Source organism: Leuresthes tenuis, unplaced genomic scaffold (genome assembly GCF_036924035.1).
Source record: "Leuresthes tenuis unplaced genomic scaffold, fLeuTen1.0.hap1 SCAF_11, whole genome shotgun sequence".
In the NCBI taxonomy this organism is placed as follows: Eukaryota; Metazoa; Chordata; class Actinopteri; order Atheriniformes; family Atherinopsidae; genus Leuresthes; species Leuresthes tenuis.
In genome coordinates this window covers 20116504-20130343 of record NW_027325365.1, presented here as the reverse complement: position 1 = coordinate 20130343, position 13840 = coordinate 20116504, and the positions used below count along the sequence as shown (strand labels likewise).

At 42.5% G+C, this 13840-nt stretch overlaps 1 protein-coding gene across 2 annotated transcripts; it reads right to left on the bottom strand.

The window, feature by feature from the left end:
• Window positions 1–2403: 2403 nt before the first annotated feature.
• dctn4 (dynactin 4) lies at window positions 2404–13590 on the bottom strand. 2 transcript variants are annotated; one of them, XM_072396014.1, is made up of 14 exons: window positions 13395–13590; window positions 12666–12736; window positions 12332–12510; window positions 12054–12097; window positions 10872–10979; window positions 9588–9608; window positions 9004–9077; window positions 7873–7985; window positions 7681–7790; window positions 7527–7600; window positions 7105–7159; window positions 6816–6923; window positions 4338–4435; window positions 2404–4250 (listed from the first exon to the last, which is right to left on the bottom strand). In XM_072396014.1, exons 1-14 carry the CDS (start codon window positions 13527–13529, stop codon window positions 4031–4033), a joined length of 1410 nt encoding a protein of 469 aa, XP_072252115.1. In that variant the 5' UTR covers window positions 13530–13590; the 3' UTR covers window positions 2404–4030. The 2 variants fall into 2 exon arrangements, with proteins under 2 accessions (XP_072252115.1, XP_072252116.1); XM_072396015.1 differs by lacking the exon at window positions 9588–9608.
• Between the last annotated feature and the right edge of the window lie 250 nt (window positions 13591–13840).

Below are 13840 nucleotides of genomic sequence, written 5' to 3'. Positions count from 1 at the left end.
GCTGAGTAAAACACAGACTGTGGATTTTGGGGCCGCCCTCTGTGGCGCTGGCCGCAGTTTGGGGTGCTGACACACTCCTGCCCCTACACTAGTTGTGCACATAGGAGCAAGTTATAAATGAAAACCCAGACCGCAGCGGCGTCTCTGTCAGTTAGGGCGGACAGAGTTTCAGAAAGAGAGTCTGGGGTCAGCTGCTTTCTCAGAGCGATCTTTTTCAACCATGCGTCCAAAGTCAACATTCCAACCAACCTATAGCAATGCAGAGAGAAGAGAATGGGGAGAAAGTCTGAATGACTGGATCAGTGAAGAATAGCTAAGGTTTCACGGGTTTGGATTGCCCAGCTCAGGAAGCCCATATGCCTACAGTTATTAATCTGGGCAGACGTCATCAATTACCGCTAATTAACCAGATGATGGTCTGGTGAGCAGAAAATGAAGGAGGTGATTAATCAACCAGAGCACCTTCAGGTCCGCAACTCAATCTCAAAGAGGGGTATGTGAATAAAAAGAGCTCCGAGGTTTCTTTTGCACTGACGACATGCAGAAATAGGACGTGTCCAAACCATAGTGGTAGACAGGCAGGAAAAAATAGAGACTCCTCGGAGGATTACATTAGCAATAATCATCCACCTGTCAGATCTAATGGAGAAAACACACCTTTATCCTTGAGCTTGTACTGTGCCAGCTGTCTATGGGGGATTGTGCACAGAGAAATGATAGTCAGATCTTTTTTATTAGACGTAGGGAATTTCCTGTCCCTGCTGAGGTGCTGCTTTTCTCTTTCTTTTGCTCGCGTGTGTCACGCCTCCTCTGTGGGTGCGTTTTACTGGCGGTTTGGGGGATGATGTAATTGCGGAAAGGTCCCGGGTGTAGTCAAACTAGTAATTCCGTGAGGAATTTCTCATCTGGTCAAGGCTGGCTGTCTTTATAAATAAAGATGTCAGTCTTCAAAAGAGGCCAAAGAAAGAAAAAAGAAGAGGGAGAGGAGTTACCATATGCAATCATTCACTGTGCGCATCTTGAAAACCCTGATATTAATTTCTAATCCCCATAACATGGTCGAAGATTAGATTTCTGTCCTGTTTACAGTGTGGACCTCTGTCAACATGAGCATGCTGATTGCTTTGTGTGAAACGAAGTCTTGATCCAGGAAAATATTATCCTGACTGGAGGAATCCAGGAATTTGTCAGCCGGGAGGGGTTTTTTTTTGGGGGGGGGGGGGGTTTCAAGGTCTCCTCATGAGTCAGATATAAGGTTACTGCACAAATCGCCACACGCCAAAAGCAATCCAGTTATTTCTCATCACTCCTCTCTGTTCAGCTAAACTAAATTACGGCCGTGGTTCTGAATGCAAATGTGCCAAGTAAAGCATAGCATCTTCTTAAATAAAATATTACGTTCCCAGCAGCAGAGCAGCAGCCCAGAAAGTCATGTTTAGTGCACCACTGCTGTGCACCGTGAGTCAACAACCGCTATCATCAGCTGCAGTTGATGAGGGAGTCTGGGTTGTTTCAGTGGCATGGACTCACCCCGTATGTGCTTTATTACCTCATATTCAGTGGTGATTTATGGCTCTCACACAGGCCGCTTTTCGGGGCCGCTTATATCAGCCGAAGATAAAAGAAAAATCATGGCTTTATTACCCAGATGGAGTGGGTGTGTTTACACAGCAGAGAGCTTCACCGGGGAGTTGCAACATACCTGCATCTGATCTGCCTTTTCTTACAGGCACCACGCTACATGTGTGCAAACCATCCCTGCAACCCTGAACAGGACTGATAATGTAGGATGAGAAATGATATCCTTTGGAACACAAATTCCATTGCTGTCTGCTCCTAATGTTGACAAGCAGACGTTTCATCCTCATGACTCATATAATGAAGAAAAAGCACACAGCTTTGCTCGCATTATCATGTGATGTGTGTTTCGGAAAGACATCCTTGTGCTCTGTCACCCATGCGTGTTATCACTCCAGTTATCAGCAATGTTTCAGCATGCAGGGTAATTCAGAATAATAATCAAAGACTGCATGTGCTTGCTTTCAGGTCTTCTTAAAGCTCCATTCAGTGGCGCTGCTGTCTAAAATCTGTTTGCCTGTGGCTCCATCCTGTGGAGAAAATAAGTAATAGGACAAATACTACTGCAGATCTTGGTGCTCTGAAGTTTTTGACCTACCACAGACGATAACCGCAAAGCAGCTACTCGTATTTTTTTTGTTTCTGAACATATGGCAGTGTGAAAGAGATTCGTTTACAGAGAGTTATCATCCCAATCCTCTGTATTATCATGGGCTTTAGCTCTCTGTTTACACAGATTTCACTCCCCAGTTCTTTCCATGTGTGCTAGGTGAAAATACCCCCCCCCCCCCCATCTGCTCACAACAAAATAAAGGCCAAGAGGTGTTTTACAGTATTGAATTGTTTTATTAGCCAGTCCTGAAGACTAACTGTGACATACAGCTGTTCTACCTAATGAGGTGTGCCCACTGCAGAGGTGGGAGAAATGACAGCCTACAGTATACACCGACAGGTAAGTCAATGAAGTCCACCAAAAATGTAAGTTTTACAATCGAACAATAGTGTCTCAGTTCAAACACATGATGGGCTTTTTGTACTTGCATGTGATATACAGAGCGGTTTATACATCTTCTTCATAGTGCCTAAAACAATTACTGTGCAATGTCAGGCAATAGCACAGCATTTGCCAAAGACCGGCTGTGAAACAAAGACAGTGAATAGAGAATCTGCTCTTCTGGTTTGTAAACTGCCGGCGGATATATGCCCCTCGCCCACAGATGGCAACCTGTGCGTAGGGTTAAGCGATCTGTGCGTAGAGTTTAGCAATCCTTAACAGCCCACCCTGGGCCAGCGGAGAAAAGGAAATAAGATACAAATGTGAATCTGCTCTCTTGGTTTAAAAACCATCCTCTTCCAGCAATAATCTATTAACACAATTTGGTTTTGACCTTGGTGGTTAACAGGCTGTTGAATGCATTATGAAATCCTTGCCTATGAGGATAAACAATAAGAACTGACTGGTGAATTGGAATTTCTTCCACTCAGCACAGGAGAGCTGGGTTATCATAAAATTATAGGCACGCATCTTCTCCTAACCACAACCAAACGTTCCTCATGTTCCTTAGTGGTACAAAAATCAGTAAATATGACGACACTGTCCAACAAATGGAGTAGTTCCTATTGTGTGAGCATGCAAGTTAATACTATTGTCTGCAGAAAAGAATGTCAAGGAAAAAAATCAACTAGAAGCACCATGTGTGCTGCAACGGAAAGGACTGGGTCAGATTGTTCTCTGTTCTGATTTCTGATTCAGCTCACCGACAGTTTCTGCAGGCAGACTGCCGTCATTTTAATCGATAACTTCCCACTCGCATTCTAACATAAGCTGCTGTTTCCAACACACAGTAAAGGCAAGTAAATCACAGAAGACTTCACATAGAATTAACTGAACGAGACAAGATATGCATTAATAGTGGGAACAGAGGCTGAGAAGAAAATAACTGCATGTACCACAGTGATAACATCCTGGCCACAGCAAATATGAGACGTTTTTTAAACAATACTGAACACTTTCAATAAGTAACCACACGTGTGTGTGTGTGTATATATCTATATATACATATAAATATATGTGGATGCATTTTCTGTAAGGAAACGCACTCTAAAATTGTGTTCTATTGATAGTTGGTATAGTGTTGAGGCAGAGATGAAGGATGTCGTTGTGAGATACGGTACGTCGTCACATATTAGCTACTTATCAGTCTGCAGCAAGCTGTGGTTTTACAGGGTTTTATCAACTGGGAAGCAAAACAAAGCAAGCATGCAATAACTGCATTTTTACACAATCTGTTGATACAGCTTCACCTAAAAAATTTAAAAAAAAAAAACAAACAAAAAAAAAAAAACATCTGAGAGCATCAATGTGCTGAATCAAAAATCAGTTTTCCTTGCAATTAAGCTCACTTTTAAAAATGAGAAACTAGTTCAAAGAGCCCAACACTAGTGTTTGTTTTCAGGGGGCGAGTGGTCCCAGCCTCAGCTCCACGTGGTGCGTGAGCCAGATGGCTTCGGTGGTAGTGTCGGATCCCTCCTCGCTGGGTCGGATGGGAGCTGCGAGGTTACGGAAGTCGTGTCGGATCTTAAATGAAACGGTGACATCGGCGTCCTCTTCCTTCTGAGGGATCACTTTGATGAAGAAGCCAATCTTGTTGGATTTCCTGAAGGCAACAATGCTGTGGAGAGAGAAGAGAGATAAGGTTTAAAGCTACCTTGCACTGTTACTTCTGTCTGCGAGTGCCTGCGGCTGTGCATTTACTCACTCTGGATCATCTTGGAAGTCCTGAGGTTCAGCCAGTTCATCATACTCAGCAGCAGCATCCTTTCCTGCCAACACCAGTTCCTTACTGGGCACGATAACCTAATGAACAATTTGAATATTCTGGGACTTTTGTATGACAGCAAGCAAGATTTTAAATGTGCCTTTTCCATTTCAACAAATTAGAACATTGAAAACAGAAAAGCAGGGGGGATTCATGTCACTCGTTGCCAGCTATTGTTGTATACAATGCATTCTGGGAAGGGATGTCAACTAGCTGAAAAGGCCCATCCTCTGGACCAATCTAGTGAAATAAACATGACTTCTCTTCGGCGGTTCCAATTTGAACCCGGGTGCAACAAAGCGGTGATGACAACACTGCGGGCGTTAGTTATAATGGACACCAAAGAAGACCATCGGTGGTGACAGTGAAAGTGGCGGCTGAGAGCTTCACCTGATGTTATCAGCTGGTCAAGGTCAAAGTGACGTCATAGCACAAGGTGGCCGGGGACAGTTGATGCAATTGCAACCGTGACTGAGAGTTCTGTGGAAAATCTTTTCAGGTTTTCTGCCCATCGTCTACATGCAAACACAAGTCTCCGCCCAGTAAAATGAAAATTCTTGAAAACTTCAACCAGGTTTATTTATTTTTTTTTTTTTTAAACTCTGGCTACAGTAGATAGTGCACCACTCTCTTCTTTCCTTTTGTCATCATGGCAACAGGAGTGCTGGTGCCAACCTTAAGAAAAGGCCTTTTTAACGCGTTTATACATAAATGTGCGATTACTCGCCAACTACGTTTAAGAACGGATGCAATCAGAAAGCGCGATAAAGGTCACTACTTCATAATGAAACAGAACCAGCAGCCAGGGTCGTTAGTTTGGGATGAGACTGACTTCTTCTGATGAGACAACCTTGTGAGTAAAGTGGCTGTTTCTATACAATGACAACATAACTTTCTCTGTAGTCTTTGAATTAGCTGCTTCGCCCACACCTTGAAAGGAAGATCATTCAACTATATGGAGACAACCTGTCACAAAAGCTGCCGAACAAAGAACTACTGAGGGACGGTCATGGGCCGACACATTTGGATTGTCAGGATGAGTGATTTGGACAATGTCAAGGCGAGTATGTACCACTTATACTCTGCGTGCAATCAGCTGTCACTGAGGAACTGGTGTTCTGTTTGTGTTTCTTTGTGGAGAGAATGCCTTTTCTTTTTTATCTGTAAATGGGAGCTGTTTGAGGAACGAGCGAGGGACTGGTAAACACTCGTGCTTGTGTGCAGTGCTTGTAATTCCAGGTGTATCCAAGGACAGAAGACTGATCACTTACATCTCTGAATTTAGATGTAGTTGAGTGCTTGCCAACACCAAAATTGATAGCTTCTAGTGTGGATGCCTTCGGAACAGAATCAGATTTTAGTAGCGAACAGCACCCACGAGTTGTTTAAGTTGACTAAAAGTATGAAACGCGCAGGGGATAAGTCTCCTTGTCATATCGCTGCAGTAGGAAAAATGTTGTCAGCAGAAAACTGCAACCAAAAGCTTCACAATATGGCACCAGATCGAAGTTTTGTTTAGTGCTGGACTGAAAAAGTTCCGACATAAAGTTTTTCAAACAACAAATTGCGGCTGCTTATCAAGCCCAATAAGTCTTATCCGTCAGGGTTCCTTTTAAGGCATCTTAACGAACCAAAAATCAAAAGAGAAATTTAATAATTAGAAATAGACATTTTCTTTGAAAAGTCTGGCTGTGTAGCTTATTCATCACCCCATAGATAAATGCTCTAACTTGCTGCAGAAACGTGTGTTTTAAGAAATCTCTGTCATGCTGGTTAAATAAATGAGTCTGTGCTGCCAACAGAACTTACAGATGTAATATATTATATATATGTAGCAGGTATGTGGGGCCAGCCGGGAGTGATGGCTGCTAAAATCACCCGAGCATGACTTCTGTGGCGCACATTCCCCTCCAGGTGTTTGAATATCACATCAAGAGGGGGCACAGTACTGCGCGCTCTGTTTGGCCATAATGTGAATGGAAATGGGTCGTGAAGATGTTCCGTTTTGCCCTGGAGCTCTTCTTTACCCAAGCTTACCAGTGACTTCATCATTTAAGAAGCCAAGATAGATAGCCTGTCCATACTGAGAGCCACAAAGCGGCCGCTTTAACAGGAAGCTCAGAAGGCCATCCTCCTCCGCGTGAACGTATGATGAGATGCGAAGGCTGCTCATTTCTTCGATAAATGGTCCATGAAGAAGGTGACAATCCAGCACAGAGGTACATGTTAACAGTCCAGACACGGCACTGACATACAGACTTACTTTCTTGTGAATTAATATAGTCTGATGTTTACTGCAGTGGGTTTCTCTGCGATTGGTTTCTGAAAAAGCTGGTCAGGCTGATGCAGCCTATCAAACAACCTAGGGACACGGTCTTTAGTCCTGGTTCGCTATTAGTAGAAACTAAAGAAAAATACCTTGGCGGTGCTGTTGATGTCATCAGGATCTTCCTCCGCACAAGCGGCCAAAGTAACGTGGGTGATGTTCTCCACTGGGTTGGTGAGGGTCAGCAGCACCTGACTCTCCTATTCATACAGGATGAGGGAAAAAAGAGCAAAAGAAGTTAATGGAATGTTTTTACTTATTAACCAATCATAGTCTTTTTGTTTTGTCAGTATGGCCCTTTAATCCGTTTTGATTTTTCCTTATATCTTAAGAAATATTGAGATTAAGCGTATGAACAGAAAAACCGATGCATTCACTGACCTTCGTGTATCGGAGATTAGGAATAGACATGATTCTCACTTCAGGGATATAACTCCTGTGGGAGGAATAGGCAGAGGCCCAATCAATACACCAACACTAAAACATCCTGACCGTGTTCAGCACAGCATTCAGCTGCATTCATTAAAGCTTCAGAGCTGAGCACCAGACTCCTACAAACATTATCAATGACAAAGTTCAATTTGATGGTCGAAAACAACAGGATAACCACTTCCTCATCTGAGTTCAAGACATTTAAAAAGGGGCAAATGGTTTCATTTCCAGAACACAGTTTTAGGATAAAATCACATTCAATATGAATCATTTCCTGAACATATGCTTCTGGCTTCAAAATAAACTCTCCCGACTGTCAAATGAGAACTAAATTGGAGCTTCAGGTAGATTAATAAACGCCCACTACTCACACAGCCACCAGCTGGATTTTAAACTTGATTGAAGTTGGATTAAACTCCGGCTTGCTCAGGTTGTGCTCACATTTCTGATGGGAGGTAAAGAAGTTATATTAACACAAAAAGCAAGTGCCTTTGACTAATGCAGAGCAGTGAAAGCTTTCCTGACCCTGCAGCGCAGCGAGCGCTTCATCAGAAGGTGTTTGTGTCTGGGGTGGAGCTGAGACGCCCCTGCAGGCTGGAAGTCTGGCTGCAGGAGCCTCTGGCGCAGTGTGGTCACTGCGAAGACACAACAAAGTATACATTTCCCTCCTCCGCTGTTAAAAGAGGTAATTAGCATAGTTTCTGGACAAAGTGTTACCTTCTGGTAAACTGATAGGTCTGGTGTAACAGTCCTCTGGCAGTGGCTCCACTTCATCAAGGGCCTGGGCAGGCTCGATGCTGATCTCCTTCTGGTCCTCACCCTCTTTAAGGCTAATAACGAGACACAAACACTGCTTGATACTTCTTAACGATGCCAGTTGGAAGTAAACCACACAGTACAAACACAGCTGTTTATGACTATCGACAGCCGCAGACCCCGTGTTCACAGGACGCCCAGAAACTCTTGCTGCTGGTGTTTCGCCCAAAAAGCAAAAGTAAAAAGAAGAACTCCGATGCCACCTATAATAATAATGTGACGACGATTTCATTTGAAGCCCTTTTACCCGTATAGGTTTCTGTTAAACATTTATTTCAACACAAGTGGCACACGAAGGACACATTTCTCAGTTGGGGTATTTCTGCCGGCCGCTCGGGAACAGACGGGCCCCAGCGAGGACCTGCTCATCTTCCATTTCATTTTTCCTGGTTACCATAGTGACAGCTTCTGTCCTCAGAGCAGTCGCACACAAAAAGGCAAAGCAGAAGCTCGGGGGGGGAAAGAAAAGGCACTGGGTGCAGCACTTATCAGGACTCCAGTCCTAACAAAGTTACAAAACGACTGTCCATTTAATAATTCTATTCTTGGCCACAGCACGGCAACCTTTGAAGAAAGAACTCTCCCCTGAATCTGATGACCTACTCTGTCAACATCCAGCCTTCTGCCAGCCAACTGCTAAATTCAAGACGCCCTCGAGGGCTTTTTGATTGAGACACTTAGAAATGATCCCTGCTCACAGCCGTTACAACAAGGTAGAGAACTGCAACTTGAGAAAAGAAATAAGGGCGATGTACTGTTGTCGGTAATGGATTGCCAATTTATCAAAAGTACATTTTCAAGGCCCTGCTAATTGATTTTAATAAAACATCCTAAAATTAATCAAAGCGATGGCTGCTGGAAGGTGGAGCATCTAATCATTTTAGTCATATGCGAACACACACTGTGTGTAGTTACTGAGCAGAGACGCACAAATCCAGCAAACTCCTTCAAATCCCTTAAAAAGAAGAAAAGGTTTGATGTCAGGAGTCAAAAAGAAGCACCATTTCAAGTTTATGGGAAAGGATGACTCACGAAAGGCCAGCCAGGCTTGATATGGGAGCTCCAGTCCTCTGCCTCTGCAGTCTTGTTCCAAGGCCATATTTTTCCTGGGTGAATTGAGGGAAACACACACACACACACACGGTCAGGCAGACAGCCCAATGAGAACCAAGCGGGGAATTTATGAATATTCTACAGCTATTCATCTACAAGACAATTCTAATTCTTGGTCCAAAAAAAAACTGCATCTACGACAGATTTTGAGAACAAAAAGCAGAAATAAAATTGGATTTGACTTACAAATAAACACTAAATAAGCCGGAAAGGGTTTTAATATGTGTTGGTAAGAAACAAAAAAGAAAAGTCTTTCTTCAAGGGGACTTGGAACGTAATTGGGAAAAATCTAGTTACGCAGACTTCAGGCTGTGTTCTATTGCTTGTCTTCATCTAACCAACATAAAAGCTCCTTTTGTGTGGATCTCAGCCTCATTTAGCCAAGCAGAAATTCATGTGATCTCTGAGGTCTCTCGGTGACAGATTAGACATGAAAAGACATACAGAGAAGATAGTGCTACTATGAAGAAGAATCTACACAAGTTGTGAAAAATACAACTCACCACCACATGAATAGTGTGTTGCTGGGGGGGTAAAAACCAAAATGTCAGAGTGCATAAGCAAAGAAACAAAGAGAGAATACAGAACAAGGTGAAAACAAAGCGATTTAGCAAAACATTAGTGGCATTTGATGGCATGCAACAGCAATCAGTGATGGGAAAATAACTGCAGGACATCACATCTTAACAGGTCCCAACACGCAACAGGAAGGACCGATTTTGCATTAACGGGCGTTAATTATTGTAAAAGCTGAATGCAGGAGATGTGAACAATGTGCCAACAAGCTAAAGAGGCATGAAGAAGCCTATTTTCTGCTGTGATCTGGCCTTTAAGACAAAGCAAGCTGGCTGTCGCTTGGACAATTTTATGTAGATGAATGATCATTTGAAAACAGCATGAAATTATAGTCAATCTTGCACTAAAGAAATTAAAACAAAAACAAAACAAATCAAACAGAGCAGCAGATAGATCGAAACATCCTTAGAGGCTTCTATGATGGTAGACAGAAAAAAAAGAAAGATATACATATTGAATTCCTGTGTCAGTCCAGCTAAAAGCGGATGGTTTGAAATACATCTGACTTGTATGATACAATATGGAATTTCTATAAGTCAGACTAACACAACCTTCAGGGGTCAAACTACTCCTGAATGTCGTTCTCATTTGTAAAAGTAAGGGCACAGCATGAAAGTAATACACAGAGCTGTAAATCTGTCCGATTCTCTGTCTGACAGGCCACCAGTTTGCCAGCCATAAGACTGTTTGTTGTTTTTTCCTGCAACATAAGATGTCAACCCAAAAAAGCCCGGTACAATCAAGCTGAAAGGGGCACATCGCCTCCTATCGCCGTGGAGTCAGACATAAGTCAATATTCAATTTCCCTCTTATGATTGTATGCTAGAGGCTGATCTCATTTGTGTAATTTCAGCATCCTTGTCTTCTCCTGCCTGTGACCTGGAGCAAAATCTTTTCCAAGGACAACTCTAATCCTGATGTGGAACCTTAATCGAGGGAACCAAGGAGAGAGCAGCCATCGGCAAATGTGCCGCTGTGAACACTGCTCAACCTAACTCCGAGTGGAAATGTGTCACACTTTAAATAACATAACTAAGAGAGAGGTTAAAGATGTTCTGAATCTTATAACTGCACATGAATGTTGATGTTCGGATATAAGAAAATGACCCTGACACAACATCGGTTTGACATTTGAAAAGGTTAAAGAGGAAAAGTGTGGTCTTCTTAGGAAGACTGAATAAAACTATGCAGGTCAGAGAGCTCGAGGGTACCGAGAACGCCAGGGGCATGCACTGTCGTCTCCTGGCCAGCTTCTTCCTGTCCCTCTCCTGCTTCTCTCGGTGGGCCAGCTGCTGATAATACTCAATCAGCTTGTTGATCTGTTGAAAACAAAAATGGATCCACACACAAGTCAGAAGAGCTCTGTGCAAATCCTTACACAAGAATGAGTGTTTAAGATCACAACATTACTTGGTTGTTTTGCACCTGTAAATGCACCTTTAAACATTTTTAATGAAACTAACCTACAAAAACTATGACGTGATCATTCGAAACAGCTGGATGACAGACCTGGTGTGAAATTATGATCACCTATTTGTGGTCACTTTGTATAAACATGAGCATGTTGTTTGTGTTTATCATGTGAAATCCAGAAAATTCTAAATCCTGATCTTCTGCAAATATGCAATCTTTAAAAAAAATTTTAAAAAAAATAACCAACTACAGGAATATAACACATTACTTGAGCTTGGTATTACAGGATCTCTGTTATACTAAGGAAACAGTAAAATTGCTCTGAGAAATACTGACGATCACATCAAAAGCTCCACCTTGAACAGATGTAAAGTAAATAGAAATACAAAATGCTGATAATACTTCTCTATCTGTTCACTTTCAAGTTTAAAAGTAATTGCGGGGCTTCTTCTTTGACTGAATATTTTTTTGCTGTGAGCAGAATAAGTAGTTTCACTAAAGAAAAGAACTTTGAGCCTCTCTTCTATTTAAATAACAGCAGAACAAAAAGCAAGGCAGACCTCCAAATGACTCAGAGAGCTGTAAAGCTGATCTCCTCAACAGCAGTTTAGATGAGGCTTTAAACTTTTCAGACGGTAGCTTGTGAAGCCGTCGTTTGTAGAATTTAGTTTAGAAGAGATGAACCAGGACCAAAGCAGTTAGAAACCCTCACTGTGTATGCCGGCGCCAAGAGTGACAGACGAATTGTCAGAGAGAGCAACATATAATGAGAAAACTCCAACACTGACTTTACTGAACAGTGACCATTTGTTTGTACCAAACTTGTTGCTCAAGCAACCGTGTATCTGCTTAGATTGCTTTAGCCTCAAGCTGTGAGAGTGTGGATGCAACTTATTCAGACAACTATTCAAAAGAAAGCATGATCAGGAAACATGTGAGTAACTCAAGAGTTTTTCAAATGGCCACAGGGGAAAACATACCCACTGAGCATGAGGGTTCTCTGGTTCCTGCCATCCACCGCTGGCTGCAGAGAACAAACCATATCAACACATCAGACTCAGGAAAGTCACATAAACTAACACAACTCATTGCATATTCATTCAGAAGATGAAATAACGAGCCGTTTTAGAGCTACTACAAAACTCTGACCAGTGTGTCATTTTATCCCCGGTGCTGCTTGTTAGGACTAATAAATGTAAAGCGTACAAATAAGTATGACAGCATCCATCTAATCCATCTACTTTATTTCAACACCTACCAACGGATTTGTCAGCCATTCCCACATCCCTGGAGGTCCAGCGACAGAAGCCGCAGGCCAAATAGTAGGCTTTCTTCATGGCTGTCTTGGTAGGATCATCAGGCAAAGGAGCTGGGATGTTAGTGGCCCGAGTGGAAAGCGTGTGCATGCAACATGGGCAGTCAAAACAATTTGCACACCTACAGTAGAGCAAACAAAATAATTGTGAATCGATGGCACACATGAATACAGTCAAATTGAGAGGCCAGGCTGCCACAAAGTTAACAGAAACCTACATGGGTAAAAAACTGAATAGATGTGTGACGTTATTTATGCATTACAACATCAGTCTCACCTATTCTTTTTAAGCTTAGCCTCTGCAGACGGCATATTCTCCAGACAGCTTGGACAGTAATGGGAGTCCACCTGATCAGAGACAGAGGTACAACTGGGGAGTCAGTTATCTGTGCAGGTCTATCTTGAGAGTGAGACTAATCTATCTAAGCAATGTGGTGCGGCGATGAAAAGTTTAAGATTACTTTTCCAGGAGGTAAGGTTGACATTCTTTAATGAACTACTGGTAACAGATTTGCAAAGAAAACCAAAGACTCGCACTGTTATGTTGCTACATGAGAATATAGCTGATTCGCTCTGGGTGTGGTGGCCCTAATTTTGAACCTATTCACTATTGCAGATTTACCAAGTTGGAGGACGTTAGCTGATATAACCCAAGTTAAAACTTGTTGTTTTGTTTTGTTTTTGACAACTGAACGTGCCATTCATATCTTTATTTTTGCTATCCAGATAGCTTAGCAACAAGCTTCAAGTATAGCTTAAGCTATCTAGCTTCATCCCTATTTCTGCTGCGTTCAACTAATGCTAACCCCAGCGGAAGTTAAACTGAACGACCAATGAGATGAGAGGAATGCTGGAAACCCAGCTGAATGACAAGGGGCTCGGCCATACAATGCGTGACATTATTAGACAAGTCCCGCCTATCTGTCAAAGTGGCTAGCAAGTTTGCTAACAACAAGGAAGCTAAGTGCTAAACTGTCATGACCGAGGGAGAAAAAAATAAACGTACCTCGTGAGACACACATTCCAGAGATCGTAGCTCGCTACAGTAGCGACAGAAATAGAGTTGAGATAAAGGAGCTCTAATCCTTTTTTCCCCACGAACCAGATAGACAACTCTATCTGGCTGCAAAAGGGACGCCATCTCTCACCGGCGAAGCTGAGTCCGAGGGCTCAGTGTCTGCACAACCACTGTTGATGTCACCGCTGCCCACAGACACAAAGGCGCTCTTTATCGACCCCATGTGGTGAATACTGTAACAACAGGTTGTAGATACAAATTCATGATAGCACGCACAGGAGACTGTGGTGCGTGCATCGCTTACCTAATGGTAAAACATACTTAATTGTCTATGATATTCAATAATATTGAATAGTCAATGATAAAAAGAGCATTGGATGATATTGAATATCATAGACAACTGAATAATATTCAGTTATGTTCATAGTCTTTGT

What these genes read in the sequence shown, in the direction of transcription:
- dctn4 (XM_072396014.1), bottom strand. Translation starts at nt 13,529, where the DNA reads ATGGCGTCCCTTTTGCAGCCAGATAGAGTTGTCTATCTGGTTCGTGGG. An exon ending in TGGAATGTGTGTCTCACGAG is followed by an intron (nt 12,737 to 13,394) that starts GTACGTTTATTT and finishes GTCTCTGATCAG; the next exon opens with GTGGACTCCCATTACTGTCC. An exon ending in CTAATCTCCGATACACGAAG is followed by an intron (nt 6,924 to 7,104) that starts GTCAGTGAATGC and finishes CTGTATGAATAG; the next exon opens with GAGAGTCAGGTGCTGCTGAC.